Source organism: Acomys russatus, chromosome 32, assembly GCF_903995435.1.
Source record: "Acomys russatus chromosome 32, mAcoRus1.1, whole genome shotgun sequence".
Lineage (NCBI taxonomy): Eukaryota > Metazoa > Chordata > Mammalia > Rodentia > Muridae > Acomys > Acomys russatus.
This window is the reverse complement of record NC_067168.1, coordinates 23,882,355-23,905,462: the sequence shown is the minus strand read 5'-3', so window position 1 is coordinate 23,905,462 and position 23,108 is coordinate 23,882,355. Positions and strand designations below refer to the sequence as shown.

At 40.8% G+C, this 23,108-nt stretch overlaps 1 protein-coding gene across 1 annotated transcript in view; it reads left to right on the top strand.

The window, feature by feature from the left end:
* Slc25a36 (solute carrier family 25 member 36) overlaps positions 1–5,979 on the top strand; it is a 30,830-nt gene extending 24,851 nt beyond the window's left edge. The window contains exons 5-7 of the mRNA XM_051140770.1: positions 3,103–3,169; positions 4,695–4,984; positions 5,454–5,979. Coding sequence (XP_050996727.1) covers positions 3,103–3,169; positions 4,695–4,984; positions 5,454–5,647 — 551 coding nt within the window. The 3' untranslated portion in view covers positions 5,648–5,979. The remainder of the gene's footprint in view (positions 1–3,102; positions 3,170–4,694; positions 4,985–5,453) is intronic.
* The last annotated feature ends 17,129 nt before the right edge of the window (positions 5,980–23,108 follow it).

The window sequence follows — 23,108 nt, the reverse complement described above, 5'->3', positions numbered from 1 at the left end:
ATACTCTTAGGAGGTTGTGTATGCTTTCAGAATTTAATTGAAGTAAGTACTGAAATGCAACACTGCAGGTATCACTCACTTAAACATTTTCAGCGAGTTTCTTTAGGTGGGATTATGTTTTTAATTGACTTATATAAGCAGGTGGAGTTCTATTTGATGAACAACTTAAATTTGCATTTAAGTTTTTCTAAAGTTTTTCAATAAGATTGACACTACTAACTCAATGCCTATATTGGCACTTTGCTTTATTTAACTGATTCTGGAACAATAGAGATTCTTAATCTTTAAGTGACTTCTTCATTATACTTCCCAGTTTGTTGTCATGCTTTATTGGTGTTCTGAATACATTACGTAATGTAACAAAACTAAAACGCACAATAAAAAGTGATCGGCAATTTCTAACCTTCAGTATCACTATGCCAACATTTGTGTTTGCTGTCATAAATGGAGCAAGATGACGTTTAGTTGTGGTTAACCACAAACTGCCTCACCACATAATTTTGTTAATAGTAAAATTTTATTTTATTCCACTTGTTTTATTTCCTGGGTTAATAGGTTATTTTTCCATATTTAATTAGCTTAATAATGTCTGTTTGCTACTGTTTTTTGGTTAAGAGAAAGTAATTGTGGAACTTAAGAACCAGTTGGCCTTTTTTTCCCCCCATTTTAAAGGACCAACTGCCAAAAACCTATAGATAATGCCTAAATTTTTATCCAGCCAGTAAGTAATTTGCTGATTAGCTACCTGTCTATTACACTCAGCAGTGCCAGTTACTAGGAGAATTAAGCCAGAACAGTCACAGTGAGCAAGGCTTACAGTAATGCCAATCACAGGACACACTCTCCTGCTTACCTGCATTTTAATGTCAGCCCGTCACATACTGTGTCTGGAAATGAACTTTAGTTAAGTGAGAAATACCTGTTGTTTGCTTTCTGACATTGTTTATTTATAGAGAGATATTAAAGTTACCATTTGAGTATTAAAATTTTGTATTCTGAGTAATATTTTAAAATATTTTGATATGTGGTAGTCCTTTTCTTAAAGTGAGGGATTTTGTGATTTGGAAAGCAATTGTGGGCAGAATCTTGAAGTTTTATTTTAATGTTAAACATGGTGGTAATCTTTTGAAAATATTAAGTTGAATAAAATTTTTTAATTGAATAGCTTTATTTTTAGCTTAAGAGAGATTTTCCACTTTATGCCTTTTAAGTTACGTTTTATAAGAAGGCAGGTGTTTTTTCCTAGAAATAATTAAAGTCATTATGAATAACATTGTGGATTTATGCTGCTCCCCACGTTTTTACATAGAAACCCTTAATCTTGCTGTATAGATATCTAGCCAACATAAATATTTAGGAATTGTAATTTTTGTTTAACAAATAAGATTTGGGGTTGTGGTGTGGCTTTTTAGTTAGATGACTGTTTAGCAGCCTTGAGGCCCTGGTTTCAGTCTTTAGAAACAAGGAGTCATTTAGTTGGTGGTCTGTCCTGTATTGATGTCTGCTAATATATAAAATATGTTGAGTTTAACTTTCCCATTTAGAAAAGTGGGGTTCAAAAGAAGAAAATAACAATGTATGTTTATTCTGAGACTAAGCATTTAAGACAAATATGTAAACTAGTCTAATAGTCAGTCTTTTCTTTCACCAAGAATAAACTCTTAAGAAGAACCTCTTATTTAAAGGATGCTCTGTGACAGTCTGCTTCACGTTCTAAATTGTTATTACCAGCAAATGCTGCCAAAGCTACTGGTCTCATTCCTCTGTGTAGTATTAAAACACTTAAGAAAAGCAGAAACTAGTCACAAAATTACTTAAAAGTTAATAAACCACACTTTATCTTGCTAATAAATAGCTTTAATTGGGATACCCCTTTGTGTGACATGCAGCTATTTCCAGTGTTAATACAGGGCATAAAAGAAGTAAAACTTGAGTAAGTTACTTACCTGATATTATAGAGTAGGAAAGAACATTATGAGGCTTTGAAAACAGTTGAGTAAAAGCATTTGACTTATGTAGTAGCTTTAAAAGCCAAGAAAAGTTTATGATTGACTCTAATAACTTTTAATGTAGTATTAAATACATCACAGCACTTTTGTTCATAGTAAATGTACTGAGTAGAGTATGTTCTTCCTAAAAACCTGTTTGACCTAGTAGTGTTTGATAGAGGATATTAAAATAACTAAGTTCCTTACTTCTCTGTGTAAGTTTTCAGTGAAGTTTAAAAGCCAGTATGAATAAATGTAATTCTGTGAAGTTTATATTACTGATCTTAAATGTAAAAGCAAAATAAATGCCCTGTTTTGTATAGACGAAACATCTTATAAATTCCTGTCATTAAGATTGCATTTTCTATGCTGTTTTTCTTTAAAAAAAAAAAAAAAAAAAAAAAAAGTAGGAAGATACCAAGTAAAAAGAATGCATTGCACCAGAAACTCTAGTTTACTGTCTGAAACTGAGCCACCCCACCAGGGGACTGCTGCTCTGTGGTAGTAGTTACTAGGTGACACTTGAACACTTGTGAGGGAGAGCTGCCTTCTACCCTGACTTTCTTCTGTCTGTAAAAACGAGAGGGAAATTCCCATTTGTAGCTTTTGGGACTTGAAGAGTTTTTATTTGTTAAATTGAATTACAAGAAGACCTCATGTATTAACCCTAACAGAAACTTTACCTCTATGCTAGTACTTATTTTAAAAAACAAAAACTTCTGGGCCACAGACCAAAATATAGTATGTGGTACTATTTATGTAGAATTCCTTTTGAATGTATGGTGGGTGATGGAACTCACCGCAGGGCAGCTGTTTTAGAATGCATGCTTTTTAGCTCTTGAATACACACAATTTCTGTTTGTAAACTCGGATTACAGAGTAGAGAGCACCTGTTTTCATGTAGGTCAGGAGAACAGCTGAGGTGAGGGAGAGTCTATCCCTGAAAGAATACCATCTAGGAAGGCCAGAACAGGTGTTCGTGGTATCTGGACATAAAATGACAAGTGTAAAGCTTATTTCAGTTAATAGTTTCAACATTTGTAGACATATTCATACTGTGTGTGAATAGTGTGACTCCTGTCTGCTGACATTGATTTTAAATATATTTGTTTAGGTTTTACTGCAATCACTGCAACGAACCCCATTTGGCTTATAAAGACTCGGTTACAGCTTGATGCAAGGTATGTTTTTATTTGGTTGGTTTGGTTCTGAGACATAGTCTTTCTGTAGCCCAGGAGGACCATAGGCTGCTCCCAAATGTGTGGTGATATCTTTCCTCAGCTTCCCAAGTATTGTTCTTGAAAGTGAGCCAACACACTCAGCTTAAGATAAACTTATTCTTTTGTGTGGGGGGTGTGGTGTGTGTGTGAGTGTGCGCGCATGCGCTTTGTCTGTATATACACCCACATGCCAGGAGAGGGTATCAGATCCTTTTATAGATGGTTGTGAGGCACCATGTGGTTACTGGGAATTGAACTCAGAACCTCTGGAAAAGCAGCCAGTGCTCTTAACTGCTGAGCCATCTCACTAGCCTCCCGAGTGCTGGGATTAAAGGTGTGTGCCACCTCGCCTGGCTTAGCCAATGTTTTTTAAAGTGTGACTTTATATTACTGTAAAACTACCACAGTTATATATTACAGAAGTATTTTGACCAAGTTATATATTTGTGAAAGAGTAGATTCTGTGCCTTTAGGAATAACTGCAGTACCCTTAAAGTGACAGTAAAGGAGATCATGTTAGGAAAGATACCAAGTAGTTACTTTGTGAGTGTGAGGACTGAGTCATCATTTATCAGGCTACCGCAAGATCACTACATAGGGAATATGGTTTACATTTATCTGGTAACTTTTTGGATGGACCTATGTGAAATTGTAAAAAACCCAGTTATACTCCTCACTTTAAGGTGCAGTGTCAGAACACCTCCCCTTTTTTGTTTTTGTTTGAGGGGCGGGGGTTGTTAGTTTGTTTTTTGAGACAGGCTCTCCATTATGTAGCTCTGGCATGCCTGGAACTAACTATGTGACCAAGCTAGCTTCAAACCCAGAAAGATCCATTGGCCTCTGCTTCCCAGAGTTTTAGGACTAAAGATGTGTGCCGCCGTGCCAGCCCTCATCGTTTTCATATGTATGTATTGTAATACATGCAAAGGAAATTTAGCCTGATTAGGACTGGAATGATCACAACATAAGAGTTTGAGTGTTTGCTATTTTTGAGTCTTCCTTGGTCAACACTAAGCATGGCATGGAGTTCCCTAGAAGAGTGAGCGAAGTGTTTCCTCCCGCCTGACCCCCTTGCAGAGCACACGAAGCTGCAGAGTTACTGTAGTGTGTTTGGTAAGATGATAATATGATATCCATCTGATAGGACAAATGTAAGAGAAAGGAGAAGAAATCTAATGAGTGCATACTTCGACATCTTATTGAGTTGACTAAAGACCATGTTTAGTAGACTGCCATGTTTTTAAAAGTATATTTTGGGCCAGGCATGGTAGTGCACGCCTTTAATCCCAGCACTCGGGAGGCAGAGGCAGGAGGATCTCTGTGAGTTTGAGGCCAGCCTGGTCTACAAAGTGAGTCCAGGACAGTCAAGGCAACACAGAGAAACCTTGTCTCGGAAAACCTTTTTTAAATAAAAAAAGTATATTTTGTTAACTTTGATTAAAAAATATCTTCTAGTACTTAATATTTTTCCCTTTATGCCTTGCAGAAGTCGTGGGGAAAAGCAAATGGGTGCTTTTGAATGTGTTCGTAAGGTATATCAGACAGATGGACTGAGAGGATTTTATAGAGGCATGTCTGCCTCATATGCCGGCATATCAGAGACAGTTATCCACTTCGTGATTTATGAAAGTATAAAGCAAAAACTACTGGAATGTAAGACTGCATCTATGATGGAAAGTGATGAAGAGTCTGTGAAAGAAGCATCAGATTTTGTGAGAATGATGCTAGCTGCTGCCACCTCCAAAACCTGTGCCACAACCATCGCGTATCCACATGGTAAGAGTGTGGCTGGGTAATAAGAAAATTGCCATCTAGTGAGGTGCTGTTCTTAATATTGTTAGTCAAGGCATGCTGTCATTTTCAAATGGGTAACAAGAAGAAATGTTAAAAATTATAATTTGCCCAAGGGTATATCATAAATGAATCCCAAATTTAAAGTCTTTAAGTTGCAAGGATCCAAGCAATCTTAAAGTTATTTCACGTTGGTACATTCAGCATGTCCTCCAAAAAATTGTTTTTAATATATCCTGTATTCATCTTTACTACATTTATGAATATTATTTGCTCATCATGCTGTATTTATTTTATACTTTAGTTTGGTGTTTATGTAATTTGACTGGTTCCAGTGACCTATACGTTGAATAACTATCATGAGTTTATAGAGGCACAGATTGGGTGTGTGCTCAGTATGAGGGGAGTGGAAAGACAGCAGTCAAATGATTCTTCTTTTTTTTTTCCTAAACAGAAGTTGTAAGAACAAGACTTCGTGAAGAAGGAACAAAATACAGATCTTTTTTTCAGACACTGTCTTTGATTGTTCAAGAAGAAGGTTATGGCTCCCTTTACCGTGGTCTAACAACTCATCTGGTGAGGCAGATTCCAAACACAGCCATTATGATGGCCACCTATGAACTGGTGGTCTACCTGCTCAACGGATAGCATCAGGGTGGCCATGCTTCAGAGCAGGAGGATCAGATCACAGTGGACCATGGAAGCTTGAAGCCAGCAAGGTGGACAGAAGGCAGTAGTTTGGAAGCATGTAACTACAATGGCTGAGTGGAAGTTTGGTTGTAGGAAGTAAGGTACCACATTCATCTTTCAGTGACAAAACCCTGGGCCACCTCTAAGAGAATGCATTGAAAAGCATTCGTTTCTCAAAATTGCCATTTTCTCTGCCATCAATCACCAGCTATGGTTTTGTTTTATAGATTTATGGCATTCAGAATATAGTGTTAATTCAATGAGCTCTCTCTCTCTCTCTCTTTTTTTTTTTTGGGGGGGGGGCATTTGAAACAAAATCATCCCTAAGTATATACTGTACTGTGTTTTTCCACAGATGTCTAACTTGATATCTCCTGTGATTCTCTAAAATAACAGTAGGTAGATCCTTAATACCATTTCTCCAAGAGGGCCTGCCTGGCACAGTGTCAATCACTATAGTTTGACAACCAGTGAAATAGCATCTAAATACTTTATATATTTTCAGCATTAAAATATTTTGGTTACAGCTAAAAGATCTATCATAATGTGGACTCTAAATTAACATATCAGATGCACATGGCTAATGGTTTGGGACTATATAGTGAGCTAGTGGATACTGATTCCGTGACTCCTTATAACTTCCAATTATGTGAGAAATGAATTAATGCAGTTTTGATCCTGTAATCTAGGAGCTATAATTTGATTATCATGGTCTCATACCTATGTATTATTTACTTTAAAAGTAGAAAAGCTAATGACTTGAATTTTCTTCTACTTATTTTCATATTAAGAATTTTAACCTTTGAATTATTTCCACATCTGTATAGGTTATTGGTTGGTAGAGAAAATGATAATTTTCAGTTTTGTCTTTTATAGGTTCCTTGAAGTGATACTAGTATTTAGGACAATATAAATACTACAAAAAGAAGCCTTCAGCTATCAGATACAGCAAATCTTAGTTGGCAAAGACCTGTGACTGAGTGTGCTGCATTGGAGAAATGTTATTCTGTCCTCGTTTCTTGAATGCTGTATCATAGAGTTGGGCTAATCTTAGTTCATTGTGTTAACAAGATAGTTTTTAAATTTTGCTAATAAGTCAGCTACACTTTTTTGAATACTTAAATATATTATATATGGCCATTATAAAGATGTTTGCTGCAATACTATAGCTTTTCCTATGGAAGTTGCTATACTGGTGTATAAGACTTCTCCAGTTAAATTCCACTGTGGAACTCATCAGTGTACCTTAACTTTACATTGTGTGCAATGGCTTTCTCTTTAGAGTGACTTTGCAAATGCACTTTGTGGCCTTTTGAGGGGTTAAGAATTAGGAGAGAATTCATGTTAATTTTTTTAACATTGTTATGTATTAGGCAGAAGCAGTGTTCATAATATTTCCTGGATTTTAGGTATGTTTTGGAGATCTTACAGTGTTTTAAGTATGCAGTGTACTGTGTAATGCCACAATATTATGGAACAGCCGTATGCCATTGAAAGCTTTCTCTGCTGTCACCAATGAAGTTTAATTTCCTCTTAAATTTCTCACATCGATCAACTTTGTAATAGTAACTGGATGTTTTTGAGGTGCTCAATTGGAATTAAAAATATTCCAATCTATTTGGAGACCAAAGGCAAGTTTAGATTGTTACCTTTGGAATTATAACAGTTTTGACATTTATTACACGGGACATACCAAAAATGAATCCCTACCTGGGCTTTAACTTAATCTGTAGAGAAGGTCTCAGGCTAGCGTGCGGCCTCTTCAGGTGCCACTGACACTGCCTGACAGCGCCATTTGCTCTTGTCTTCACCTTTGCTCCATAGTAGCTGGCTGTGTTGAATGTAGAGCATGTTCTCCTGTGTTACACAGATCTCACATGAAGAAGACTGACACAAAAACCAGCAGCCAAGGAACAGCCTATGTAGCCATAGCAAATCCCTGATAAGTGTCCTTCAAGGATGAACATGCTGTTCTGTATTTTGCAACTAACACTAACCTCTAGTGCATTGTACTCGGCTTCTCAGTGTTGGCGTGCGGTCTGCAGGAAAGAGGGCTTAGAGTCTTAGTATTTCCTAGTAAAGCAGCTGTTGGAAAGGAGCAATGAGGTCATTTTGTTTTTCCACTTGAGCACTGTCTGCCATAGTTTTTACTTTATGACAGAGACAATCCAAAAAAAGAAAATCACATGTGTTGTTAGAGTTGTCTCTAAAGTATTTCTTTGAAGATTTTCCTAAATCAGTTGTAGTGTTTAAAAAGATGTGCATGCTCAGAGCATTGGGTTTTTAAAAGCTTGTTTTCAATCAGGTAATCTTTTTAAATGTCTTAGAGAGTTAGTGTGGATCTTGTATACTTTTTCTGTAGTTGTCTCAGAAATTTGAACTCAGTTTGGCTGGAGCAGTAGCTCCTGGAAGCAAAGCCTCACACAGCAGCGGCTAGAGCTCTGCTGTTGTGTCTCAGACGCTTGAAACTTAGATCTTCCAGTTGATGAATTGCCAGGCTATAGTTAGGATACACACAGTGCTTTAAATTCCCAGGGACTGATCTACCACCAAACTTCTGTCCTTGGTTTGGGTTTGGGTTTTGTTTTGTTTTGTTTTGTTTTGTTTTTTCCTCTCTTTTTCTTTTTTAGTGATGGGTCTCTTGTTGCCCAAGATGGCCTTGTACTCCTGCCTTTCCTTCCTCTGCCTACTAAGTGCTGGCATTAGCGACCTGCCTGTCCCTCCATGCTCACTCAATCTGTCCCAGTGCTCATTATGTAACTGTGTAGAGACAACCTGACTCACTAGAGGGCGCTCAAGCTGGCTTGTCATTATGAAACCATGACATCATAGTTAGGTCACATAGCCCAGCCTTTGTCTCCTCAACCTGGATATCTGCTGTGTGGTTGCCATGTTAGAATGTGCACAGTTTGGGGTGTTCAAAAGAATAAATGTTCACTTAGGAAAGACTAAACATTTGGCTTTTCGTGAAACAGTGATTTCCATTTGAAGAACTGAAGTGTTAGGAATGAGTCTCCCCCTTTGTCTAAGGACTTACACCTTTCTCGGTTCACATGCTCTTCTGTCTAAACTGTTAGTGGACTAGGGACCTCTGTGGGGCTGCTGCGCGGCTAGTTTATCCTCACTGACCATGACTTTCAACATTCCTGAGAAGATAGGTATGTCTAATTAAATAGGACACAATTTTACCATAAAGTATGCTTTCTGCCCCCTCATATACCTTCCCCACCACACCTTTGTTTCTCCTTAATTGTACCTTGATTTTTATGCTATCAAAACTAAAAAATCTAGTTCTAATCAGTTATGTTAAACTGTTTGAATGTACCCCAGTGGATGTGAATTAAATTATACCAATCGCTCATAGTTCAGTCAGCTTTAAAACAGCTGATGAGTTTTGCCCATTCATGTGAGTATTGCTATTGTTGCATTTTTTTGTACATGGCTGCAAATTATGTGCATTTATTTTGTATTTGTTAACTAGCTAACTTGTACTTGAATTAAAATTCAGAAAATTAAAATATGCTTTTGAAAATGTGGTTTTTAAAATATATATCTTAATTTTTGTTGTGATGAAGATGAAATCACTGTACTGGCATTGTACTGTGCATAGAGCAGACTACATTGCTCTTCTCAGTTATGTGTTGGCTCATTTATTCCTGCAGCAAACTTTCTGCCTGTTAAACCCTTAATGCCTTTGTGAGTATCAAAAGTCAGGTAGTGTAATTCCTTCATAGCTTGGTAAAAAGTATCTGTTGTTGTGTGGTCTTGCAAGTCTATTGATCTTTGCTTTTCATATATTAAAACAAATCAATTTATAGACCACTGAACAATAGGAGTCTGGTGACTAAATGGGTATGCTCTGTCTAGGAAGTGACATCTCCACACTAACTTTTTTGTTTTTATTACAGGTTTCAAGAAGAGATTGTTTTTTAAACTTTTTTTAGAGCTTGTAGAATAACCTGGTAAATCTATATACAGTAGATGATGTGGATAAAAATGATGCTGGTGGAGGAGGCACTTGCTGCGAGCCCTGACCACCTGTGAGTCCTTGGAATTCACACAGTGGGAGGCAAAAACTAATTCCTGAAAGTTGTCCTCTGACTTCCCTATGCAGACCATGGCACTCTAGATCTCTCTCTCTCTCTCTCTCTCTCTCTCTCTCTCTCTCTCTCTCTCTCTCTCTCTCTCTCTCTCACACACACACACACACACACACACACACACACACACACACACACACAAAAAAATAGTTGTTTGTAGCCAAGTTGTGCTCCTGGCGTCTACCTACTTTATAATTGTCATATTTTAAGTCTCCCTGAGTTGCTGTCAACAACAAACGACAGACAGGAAGAAGCCAGGTCACATTTGGGGGGGGGGGGTGTTGCTATGGCAGGGAAATAAATTTGGATTTTTGCTTTCTCAGCCTTAGTGTTAATTTGTACAACTTGTAAAACTCAAGGCATTTTCATTACACAGTTTCCTGGCCTTTGTTAGATAGTTTTCCAAGGTATGCTTTAGGCTACTGTGAAAAGAACTGTTTCCTTTGTTGCGGCTACTAGGTTTCTTACTGGTATGTAGGAAGGCTGCTGGCTTTTATGTTAATTTTTGTATCCAGCCATTTTGCTTAAAGTGTTCTTGGGCTCTAAGAGTTTTCTGGTGGCGTCTTTAGAATGTCTTTTGTATAGAGTCATGCCATCCACAAAGAGAGAATGCTCGGACTTCTTCCTGTCTGTTCTCCTTTTATTTGGTCTGTTTATCTTGTGGCTTTAAAGACTTCTAGTATTATTGAATAAGTACAGAAAATGGATACCTTTGTGTTATATTAACAAAATACAGGTTTGCTGTGCACTTTTCATGATACTGAGATATATTCCTTCTATTCTGAGTGCCTTTAAGACTTTAAACATGAAGGGCATAACATTTATTGAGATATCAAACCATCTCTGCATCTCTGAACTAAAACCAACTTGATAATTGTGAATGATCTTTTTTCCCCATTAATTAATTTGCTTTACATTCCAATCACAGTTTCCCCTCCCTCCTCTCCTCCCAGCCCCTCCCTCTCCCTTCCCCTCTCTCTTTCTCCTCAGAAAAGGGGAGGCCTCCCATGAACATCAACCTGCCTTGGCATCTCAAGTTGTAGTAGGGCTAGGTGTATCTTCTATTAAGGCTAGACAAGGCAGTCCAGTTAGGGGAGAGGCATCCAAAGCAGGCAGCGTAGTCAGATAGCCCTGCACCAGTTGTTAGGGGACCCACATGAAAACCAAGCTGCACATCTGTTTCATATGTGTAGGGCTAAATGATATTTTTAAATGTATTCTTGAATTCTCTTTGGAGGAATTTTGTGAGAATTTTTGTGTCTATGTTCATGAGTAAAATTGATCTGGAATTTTCTTTCCTTGCATCTTTGGGTTTGGTATTGGCTAATAGTAGCTTCACAAAAGAGCTTGGTAATGTTTTTCCTGTTTTATCTCATTGAATATTTGGAGGAGCACTGGTTTTAGATCTTGGAAGATTTGATAAAATTTCACCAGTTAATCTGTCTGGACCTGGACTTTTATAGTTTGGAGATTTTAAATTACTGCTGCAATCATATTTGACCATCTTCGTGTTATTTTTGTAGACCATATGCATCTATAAATGCATTCATTACAGCATTTCCAATTTAGTGGAGTGTTGAGGGGGGTTGTTTTTGCTTTGTTAAAGACAGGGTTTCTCCATGTAGCCTGGGCTGTCCTTGATTCACTTTGTGGAGCAGGCTGGCCTTGAACTCACAGAGATCAGCCTGCCTCTGCCTCCCAAAGTGCTAGGACTATTAAGCATGCACCACCATGCCTGGCTGGAATGTTAGTTTTTAAGGCAAGACTTAACGATGCTAAATATCTTTTTAAATATTTGTTTGTTTGTTTGTTTGTTTATTATGTATATAATGTGTCTGCATGTACACCTGTAGGCCAGAAGAGGGCATTAAATAATATAGATGAGTGTGAGCCACCATGTGGTTGCTGGGAATTGAACTCAGGACCTCTAGAAGAGCAGACAGTGCTTTTAACCAATGAGCTATCTCTCCAGCCCCAAGATGTTTAAATTTTTATCAGTATCTACTTTACAAACAGCTCCCTTTTCATCTCTTTATTTTTATTTGTTTAGTTGGTTTGGTTTTTTTGAGACAGGGTTTTTCTGTGTATCCCTAGCTGTCCTGGAACTCACTGTATAGACCAAGCTGGCCTTGAATGCTGGTCTTTATTGCAGATAGACCGGCTGCCTCTGCCTCTGCCTCCCTGAGTGCTACAATTGAAGGCAGCACACCTGGCCCAGCTTTTTGTTTTATTGATTCCTAGTACTTTCTGTTATTGTTCTATTTCATTAATCTCTTCCCTGATGTAACTGTTTCTTCGTATGTACTGATTTGGGTTTTGGCTTTATTTTCCCAATGTTCTAAATTGTATCATTAAGTAATTAATGTGAGATGTCTCCTAACTTTCTGTAGGCACTGATAGTTGCCAACTGCCCTCTTAGGACCACTTTATTATTTTCCAGGGGTTTTGGAAGGTTGTGTTTTCATATTCATTTTTCTCTAGAAATGTTTTGAATTTTCATTTTTATTTTAGTTATTATTCATCATCCAATGTTTGCTTTTGTAATTTGAGTTTTTCAGAGTGACACCTACATAAACTTCTGCAGTACAGTTGATTAATACAGGCCAATGCAGAGCTTCGTCCCATGGATACCAGACTCCCCTTGTGACCAGGTGTGTGTTGTCCTGGGGGCGAGGGGACGCCAGAACTCAGTCTAGGCCATGTGGTTTAACCTTATCCTCTGGGTGTCAAGATGTCTCTGTAAATACTCGGAATAAAAATTAAAATGTCAGCCAGGCACAGTGGCAGATGCCAGTTATCCCAGCACTCAGAGGCAGGGCAGGCGGATTGCTTTCTGCAAAGCAAGTCCAGGACAGCCAAGGCAATACACAGAAACCCTGTCTCAAAAAACCAAAAATGAACGAACGAATGAGTAAAATAAAATGTCAGCCTGGAGTGATGGCTCAGCCGTTAAGAGCACTGGATCAGTCAGGCAGTGGTGGTGCACACCTTTAATCCCAGCACTCAGGAGGCAGAGGCAGGAGCGTCAGTGAGTTCGAGGCCAGCCTGGTCTACAAAGTGAGTCTAGGACAGCCAAGGCTACACAGAGAAACCCTGTCTTGAAAAACCAAAAAAAAAAAAAAAAAAAAAGGAGCACTGACTCATAGAGGACTTGGGTTTAATTCTCTCCACCTATGTAGTGCCTTAGAACAGTCTGGACTCCTGTTGCAGGGTTTCCAGCACCCACTTCTGGCCTCCACAGGTAGCAGACATACATGTATACACACATACACATAACTTACCTAAAAAGAGTAAAACCATCAAAAAAATTTAAAAGGTTGAATATCTCAATACCATTCTTTTATATATATATTTATTTGTGTTTTATGTACATTGGATTTTTTGCCTGCACATATGTCTGTGTGAGGATGTCAGATCCTGTGGATCAGGAATTAGAGACATTTATGAGCTGCCATGTGGGTGCTGGGAATTGAACCCAGGTCCTATGGAAGAGCAGCCTCCGAGCCATCTTTGCGGCCCAATATCAACACCATCTTATTGATACAACTAGAAAAACAAATCACTAAATACATAATTGTTATAAGGAACACTTAACCAACTTGATCTAGTTGGCATTTATAGAACAACAAACATCTTTTAAATGAATATGGTGTATTCACCAAGGTAGTGTGCTGGGTTATAGGAAGTCTGAATAAATTAAAGGAAAATAGATACCTGGAATAGCTACCACAATACTCTAAAATGCAACAGCACATTCCTAAGTAGCATGCATCAAATCATAAGAAAACAATTTTGAAGTAAACAACGGATAAGAAAAAAAATATCAAAACTTTGAGAAAAGAATATGCCTCAGAGTAGAGAGCTACTTAAACCAAACCCTTAAACTACGGGAGAGACACAAAATCAGTGATATAAACTGCTACCTTAAACTAGAAAATGATAAAGCTCCTAAATAGAAGAAAGGAAACAAAAGTAGTAAGGCTGTCGGATAGAAAATGAAAATCATTTAACATCAACAGCTACATTTTCTTAAAATAGATAAAAGATTTAAAACAAAAACTAAAATAACTCCAATTAGTGTGATCAGAAGCAGAGACTGGCATCTGATAAGTGGTACAGCTGCCGATGGGCAGTCAGCAAGAGCTAACTACTTTGAAGTAAGTCAGTACAGTGCACTACAGCAGTGCCCATCACAGGCTGTGCTCACATCTGCTCCTTCCTGTGTATTTTAGAAGCAGCCCCAGACTCCAGTGTGCAACTCTTTCTGCAGGGAAATTAGTAGCACACGTTTCACTTTCACATTCTAGATTCCCCTCACTCTTAGCTCTTGTGTAGGTCTTAGTGATTTAACACTGAGTGAAACCCAAACATCCATCTTTGACAGGACTGGTATCTGGTCACTCATTTTGGAACATGGGTCTCCGGTACCAGTCCAGTTACCATCAAAACTGGACAAGAGAACTGTTGTTGAAATGGTTATTAGGTTCTCATGGGCTTCTCTACCCTGGCCAGTTCCCACATAATTATAACAGAGACCTCTTGGATTTATAAAAGCTTTAAAACTCAGTAACGGGGCAGATAGTCACCCCTCTAAGCTATTTTGCTGTTCCTCAGCTACACAGCCTGTGTTACTGACCTTTATCATTCCTCTCTGGGCTGCTTCTGTTCTATCCAGCCAGCCCTCTTGGCCACGTGCTCATGGTCCGTTCTCCTGGTTTGTCTCCCCCTGCAACATCTTCTGCTTCCCCTCTCCCCTCCTCCCAGCCTCATGGCCTCCACCTGACCCCAAACCCAGAACCTAAGCTCTGCCTTCCTTTCTGCCCAGTCACAGGCTTCAACAATTTTATATACCAGTCAACTCTAAATTAGGCAGAGCACGGTTTACATAACAAAGATAAGTGTATATGAGAATGCACTCCCTTCTGGGCAGCAACCAGATCTTGGGGGGCCAGGAATTAGCATTAGCATGCACAGCACCGGACCAACCCCAACAAAGAACCATTTATAGACAGCAGTCATACCCCTACCTGTTCCTAGGAAACAAACTCCCATCTTTCTCTGAATTATGACAGTTGATTCCGTTGACTAAAACGGACTCCTCTTGCCTCAAGACGTGAAGAGGCAATGTGGCCAGTGCATCTTATAATTCAAATGGGCTCTTGATTTGTGTGTTTGCAGAAGTGCTTCTGTCTTTGGAGACCTAGGCCTCTAAATTTGCAGAGCCCAGAAGTTGTGAGCCCCTGAGAGTGAATCGACTCAGCCCCCTAGCCCATGTGTCACTGTCAGCAGACGTGCAGAACCACATCATTAGTGTGTGCAGTGTTTTAACACACAACGAAATTCAAGTCAAGTTCTGTTAGAACACATTTCTGAACTTTCTCAAAATGCAAGACAAAAAAAATTTAGACACACGAAAGTCAAGTTCTGTGCGAACACGTTTCTGAACCTTCTCAAAATGCAAGACAGTAACAGCCAACTTCTCAATGGTTTCCCCATCACAAGGAAAGGATCCATACTTGCCACTTAAGCTTCAGCCTCCATTTGAGGAAGACAGCCACTAGGTGGCAGCAATAGCTAGATGACACCTGACAGGTCCCTTGCTTGGCTACTATACCTGTCTTGAGCATTAGGGTAGGAATTTAAGTTTTCCAGAGGCATCAGCGCCAGATGACTCTATCTAGAGTCCTGTCCCTTCCCAATCACACTTCCAGCCTGGACATAGCAGACCTGTCTTGGTTAGGTGTTTGAAGCAGACTGTTTTCATGTTGCTGCCCGTCTCTGGTTTTCATTCTTAGTTTTCAGCTGCCTGCTAATCATTGCACTCTTGATAACAGCCATCCAAGTCAGTGCATTTGCGATTTTCTTTTCTTTTTGGGGGGGGGGGGTGGGGGGGTGGGGGGGTTGTTGAGGTTGTTTGTTTTGTTTTGTTTCAAGACAGGGTTTCTCTATGTAGCCTTGGCTGTCCTGGACTTGCAGCAATCCACCTGCCTCTGCCTCCCTATCCCTGAGTGCTGGGAGCAAAGGTGTGTGTCACCACACCCAGCTGCGTTTGCACTTTTTCAAATGCATGATGCATACCCTCATAGTGTGCTTGTCTCCAGAGTTTTGACAATGGACAAAGGCCACGTGTCTGTCTCAACACTGTCCACGTCTTCCTTTCTTCTGTACTTCATCCTGCCTGGAGTGAGACCATCATGCCCGAAGCCAACCAGCAAGTCAGTCAGAAGTGTAACTATGGGACTGAGTGGAAAGACAGAGGCATCTGTGTGCCAGGTAGCATGGTGGAGCCACCACAACACTCTGCACAACCCAGCTCTGATGTACAAGAAAAATAAACCTTCTTAAGTCACTAGACTTTGGATTTCTATTAAGGGAAAAGGCAAATTGCAGCTTATTTTAATTGTTTGTGGAAATGTTAATAAACTTACAGTTTACAAGGATGGTTAAAACTATCAGTACCTTTACTTACAAGTATCCTTGAAAGGTTTAATCATCTGTTTTATTAGCCACGCAAGGATCAAATCGTCCCAAGTTCACACATTTTACCAGAGAGTAAGAAACAAGCCATGCACACTGATCTTTTGGGTCAGTTATACCTTGATATGAAAGTGCTAAGAAAAGCTGCAGCTGATCTCACTCTTGGACTTGGGGCAAACTGGAGTTATTCCTGCCTAGAGGCCTTTTTGGTTTCTTTTCCACACAGGATCTCTCTGTAACTCAAATTGGTCTAGAACTATTATGTAGACCAGGCTGGTCTCAAACTTAGAGCTGCCTGCCTCTGTCTCCTGAATGCTAGTATTATAAGCCTGCTCTACCATGCCTCATGTTCATGACATTTAAAAAAAGTTATATGTGCCTATGTGTGCAGAGACCTGCGGAAGTCAGAGGAGGGTCTCGGGGCCCGGGGAGCTGGAGTGTACTGTTTGACGTGGCTGGAAACCAAAGTTTGGATCTCCGCACGAGCAGCAGCACACTTAAGTACTGAGCCTGCTCTAGTCACGACATTTTGTAAAAAGCTAGTAAGTCATGACAAAATAGGATTAATTCCAGGTTCATTTGTCCTTAAGTTATTAGGGTAAATTTACCACATCAGAAGTTTAATGGAGAAAAAACACAGGGTCCTCATGGAAAGGCATTCAGCAAAACCTGGTGTTTGTTCACAATTACTTAGCAAACTAGAGATAGGAGAAGGAGGAAATTTTCCTTGACTTAAAAATATCTCCCCACCCTTAGGGAGACAGGTCTCTGAGCCTCACTGGCTAGCCAGCCTAGCCTAATCACCAAGCCCCAGGTCCAGTGAGAGACTGTCTCAGAAAAGGTGTAAGTCTCTTGAGGAAGAACACCTGCGGCTAACCTCTGACCTGCACATACATCCGGCCACATGAGTGCACATACACCGTGCACACACATAAAAATCCAAATATGCCGTAGAACAACAGGCCTAAGTAGCTTGGATGCTTGCCAAAAGGTGGGAAGGGTGACATCGCAGCCACACAGTTCAGGATAATTGGAGGCCACACGGCTTGAATACGGGGATATAGAGAAAATAATGGGGCTGAAGGCAGAACCAGACACAGGCTTAAAGCAGAATCTTGACTGGCAGGTGGGTGTGGTGGCGAATGCCTGCAGTCCCAGCCCCTGGACGGGTTGGGCAGCAGATGGAGAGATTGAAGCCACCTGGGACTGCGTATAGCAAAGCTCTTGACTAAAAGAGAGAGAGAGAGAAAAGAAAAACTATTGGGTCAGAAATAGCATGACAAAACTGGACAGACCATCCAACAAAGTGGTACTGGCTCTGGTTATTAATATGGAAAGAAATCAAACGATCTTCATCTCCAATTGGTGCACACCTCATGCCCTAGAATCCTTTTCAGGTGGATTAGACTTAAATGTGACAAGCCAACCTTTTGCAACTATAAGAAATCAGGAAGAAAGTCCCCATAAATTAGTGGGGTGGGGGTGTTTACTGGGCACAATATTAAAATGCATGCTAGACAGGAAATGGCTAGTAAATTAGTTTACATTAAACTTTAGAACTTCTTTTCCTCAAAATATTTAACAAAAAGGAAATTTTAATCCAAAGCCTGGAAATGTTTGCAATTCATAAAACTGTCAAGAGATAGAACTGGAAAATTAAAACTATGAATCAGTTAAACCCAGCCTGATAAAAATGTGGAAAAAGATAATCAGTGGGCATTTTACAGGAGTATAAAACCGTCTAAGTCAGGCGAAGTGGCACACACCTTTAATCCCAGCAATCAGGAGGCAGAGGCAGGCAGGTCGCTTTGAGTTCAAGGCCAGCCTGGTCTACAAAGGGAGTCCAAGACGGGCAAGGATACACAGAGACCCTATCTTAAAACAAAACAAACAAAATCACTGGGCAGTGGTGGCTCACGCCTTTAATCCCAGCACTTGGGAGGCTGAGGCAGGTGGATCCCTGTGAGTTTGAGGCCAGCCTGGTCTATAGTATGAGTCTAGGACAGCCAAGGCTTTACAGAGAAGCCCTGTTTCAAAGTAAAAAAAATTTTTAAAAACCTAATATACCATAATAAGCATGGGGAGGGGTCATCTTAGCAATTAGAAAACATGAAATGTGATTTTTAAATCTTTCAAAAATGCAAGTAAATCAGACCGTATCAAATGGATGTGGGACAAAGAAATTCTTAGGCACTGCAATTACCTAAAGTGAGACTGTATCAACACTGGGAAAAATATGCATTGTACAGTTGATGCTAATAGCATATAAGCTGGCTGGTTTGCTCCTAGACACAGACCCTAGAGAAAACAGAGCTCAGATGTTCCAGGAGTCACACAAGAATGTTCATAGCAGCCTGGTTGCCATAGCAAAACACTGAAAACATTCTCTGTGTCCAAGAATAAGAGAATGGAGAAATTCACATGAGGGAAAATGAATGAACTCCAAGACCAGCCCGACTCAGTCCAGGAACCTGATTTTGAATAAGAAAAGTAAGCCCCAGCTGAAGATCAAACCTGCAAAATACAATATATTTAAGCAAGCAGGTCCTTGTTAAGAAAGAAAGAAAAAGAGAAAGAAAGAAAGAGAGAAAGAAAGAGAAAATTCCTGATAATAATCTTCTTGGGCAGGAGAAAATATTTTACTTTTCTGTCACCATATGACAAACTACCCCCAATCTTCACTCAGATATTAGATAAAAAGATTTATTACCACTTAGTTTCTAGGGGCCAGGAGCCTGGACCCTCCATCTCAAGGACTCCTAGAGGCATGGTATCAACTGGGGCTGAAGGCAGTTGAGGAAGGATCCACTTGCACATCCTCCTGTAAGAATTGTCAGGCCTCCCCTGGCCATTGCTAGGCTGAGGGTTCTGGGTCCCCAAGTAGTTCTTTATTTTGGGGGCTTAGGAAACATGTTACCATGGTGCCCATAGGAACAGTGTGTGGCACCTTTCGGGAGCCATTCTCTCCAGCCCCTCCTCTACCCCCACTCGCTGGTCATACCCTCCCTGCCTCCTGGGCAGATCGGCTCTCCAAGGTCCCGGAGGACAGCGCTTTCTCACTGTTAACATCCAGGCACCTGACCCAGGACCCAGCACTCGAGCAGGTGAAGCAATGTACACTGAGCGAAAGGATGCAAGCGATTCTGTGGTGAAATGTGGTTGCCATGACAAAGGTGTAAAGGACTGTAAAGTTCCTGGTGGGATGGGGTTATAAAGCGCTTTTGAATTTCAGATTTTATGTTTGTGGTTGCTTGAAATACCCATCATTACTGGGAGATGTTTCCTTTTTCCAATTGAGACTTTTCATCTTGGGAAAAAAAAAAAAATTAAGCCTATAGAAGTTGCTTAATTTACATCCTTCACTTATTAACTCATTTGTTAACATCTTGATGCATTCACTCTGCGTGTGTCTTAGGCAATACAGTCCTTGAAGTGTTCACGTCCTAACATGGGGACATGTCGTGCATATGGCAAGGAGGGATTCAGGCTCCTAATCAGCAGACCTTAAGCTAAGAGGCTATCCTGGGCTATTAAGGCAAGCCCAGTTCAATCACAAGTGTCTTTGTGATTGGGAAGAAAGAAAGGGAAGAGCCAGGGCCACAAAGATACTGTAAGAAGGATTCAGCCAGCTCTTACTGGTTTTTAAGATGAAGGAGGATGTGAGCCAAAGAATTCAGGCAAAATCTGGAAGCTGCAAAAGGGGGTGGGGGTGGGGTGAGATTTTTTTCTGCTGGAGTTTCAGAAAGGAATGCAGCCTAGTGGGGCCCATCTCAGACTGCTCACTTTCATGACTGCAAGACAGTAAGTCTGGGTTCCTTAAAGCAGCTAGGTTGGTAGTAGTATGTTGTGATAGTTGGCTTTGTATTGCAGGGACAGCACCTGAGAAAATCGCTTTATAGGAAGCAAGGCTTATTTTAGCTCATGGTTTTAGAGGCTTCAGCGAATGGTCAGTTGGTTCCATGGCTTTTGGGCCCATGGCAAGACAATATCTGGGCAAGTGCACACAAGGAAGAAGGAAAGATGCATTTCAGAGCAGCTGGGATCACGGGCAAGGGGCAGGAAAGAGGGGGCAGGATCCCAACATCCCCCTACAAGGAAGGACACAGCTGTGATAGCTAATCTTGATTGTCAACTTGACATACCTGGGAAAAGGGAACCTCTATTGAGGAATTGTTTCCATTAGATTGGCCTGTGGGCATGTCTGTGGGGCATTTTCTTGATTGCTTATTGATGGAGGGGGACTCAGGCCACTGTGGGCAGTCCCATGCCTGAGCAGGTAGTCCTGGATTATGTAAGCAGGCTAGGCGAGCAAGCCAAGGGAAGTGGGGCAGTAAACAGTCCCTCCATGCTCTCAGATTCAGTTCCTGCTCGGACTTCCCTCAGTGATGGGCTATACACTGTGAACTAAACAAGCCCTTTCTGCCCCAGGTCAGAGTGCTTTATTACAGCAACAGAAAAGCAACTAGGACATACCCCAGGGACTGAACTTCCCAGAGGCCTCGTATCTTTTTTTTTTTTAATATTTATTTATTATCATGTGTACAATGTTCTGCCTGCATGTACACCTGCACAGCACACCAGAAGAGGGCACCAGATGTCATTATAGATGGTTGTGAGCCACCATGTGGTTGCTGGGAATTGAACTCAGGACCTCTAAAAGAGCAACCAGTGCTCTTGACCACTGAGCCAACTCTCCAGCCCTGAGGCCTCATCTCTTAAAGGCTCCATCACCTCCCTATAGCACTACAACTGGGAAGCCAAACCCTTAACACGTGAGATTTAGGTGATACACAAGATCCAAACACGGCAATTGTCAAAGGAACTACACAGTGTGCAGGTCATTTGTGTGTTTTCACTCAGATTTTCCCTTCTAAGTTTCATTCGGTTTTGGTTTGTTTTGCTTTTGAGCATCTATCAGGGATCAGCACATTCATTCATACAATCATAAAGCAACGGTCAAAGTCAGGAAAGCTGCTACCAGGCAGTCCAGCTGTCATGTTCTGCAAAACTCAATTGTGCTTGTTGCAAAAGACCCAGTTCGTGGTCCGTCCAACTCACGAACCCATGTAGCTAGCACATTGTTTTTGCCCTTCTGTAAGATTGCTTCCAGTCTTTGACTTTTTTTTTTTTTCCAAGACAGGGTTTCTCTATGTTATCTTGCCTGTCCTGGACTTGCTTTGTAGACCAAGCTGGCCTCGAACTCACAGTGATTCACCTGCCTCTGCCTCCCAAGTGCTGGGACTAAAGGCGTGCGCCACCACGCCCGGCCCAGTCTTTGATTTTGAGACGTTGATATTTTCTAGGGCACAGGCTAGTTCTTGTATAGAGGGACCCACACTTACATCTGTCTTATTTTGATGCTGTGCCTGAGGGAAGGGATACCACAGGAATTGTATCATGCTATTGTGGGGTCTTTTCCATTTTAAGTTTTATTTATTATTATCATGTGTATATCTGCATGCATATGAAGTGTGCATGAACATGTATGCCACGCAGCATGCACGTGTGAAGGTTGGACGACTTTCATTTCTCTCTACTGCGGGTCCCAAGAATCAAACTCAGATGGTCAGGCTTTCATGGGAAAGGCTTTTGTCCTCTAAGCCATCTTGATGGCCCTATTGTTTTGTTTTTTTGTTTGTTTGTTTGTTGTTTGGTTGGTTGGTATTTTCAAGACAGGGTTTCTCTGTGTAGCCTTGACTGTCCTGGACTCGCTTTGTAGACCAGGTTGGCCTCGAACTCACATCGATACGCCTGCCTCTGCCTCCCTGAGTGCTGGGATTAAAGGTGTGCACCACCACCGCCTGGCTTGACTGCCCTATTGTTAGGTATTTAAAGACTTGGTAACTCCTGAAGCAATGACAAAAATAAGTCCCAGAGCATCTCAGGTTTCAAATTCGGTGAAAAATGATTTGGAGAAAGCCATCCCGCCCAATAGCTCACCATGTTCTTGGCTGAAAAGGCTTTTAGGACCTGACCTGAGGAAGGCACCATTCACTCTCAACGTCTCTAGGGCCTACAGGCACCTGCTGTGGGTGGGGGTAAAGCCACATTCTGGTCTCCTGGTAGATTCTTCCTGCCCTCCGGATCAGACACTAGGAGCCCACAGAATCTGAGGACAGCAACACGTGTGGAGGAGGAAAACGCTGCAGGTGCCAGGAGTCTGATGCTGAAACACAAAGGAAATATTTTATAGTCTTCTGTAGTAAAGGCCAGTTAAATGCAGTTTGAATAACTATATTTACAATTAGGCATTTACCCAGTAGCAGCATTCTATGTAGGCCAGGTGTGGGGGCCCATGCCTGTGACCCCAGCACTTGTGAAGGATTGCCACAAGTTTGAGGGACATAGTTTCAGGTCAGTCTACACTGCACTGTGAGACCGCCCCCAAATCACAAAACAAACCAACGAGCCAAACCCCACACCATTAGTACTGTTGAGTGCTTCCAATTTTGTGTGGCACATTAATTAGTTTATGATTGAATGTTGTCATTTCGCTAGCATGAGCTTGTAGTGTTGGAAATAGCTAAGTACTCCCAGATCTCCCATCTCACAGAAAAGGGGTCTACAAAACCATGGACACTGTATCTTTAAAAGCAACTTAATTCTGATCTAATTGCAACTCAGACAAGTACTCTCTTCATCTCCCTTTCAGCCCCTGTCTCTTCCTGGGATGGGATTTTACACTGACTTGAGTGGCATTAGCACAACACCTGGCCACGTCACTCAGGAAACTAAGGATTTAAAGTAATATTGTGTTTATTGGTGCAATTTCCTCTTCATTCCCTGGTGGTGTAGGTTTAAAGCGGGTTGGGACAGAGGAGAAGAGCCCAGCCCTTCGGGAG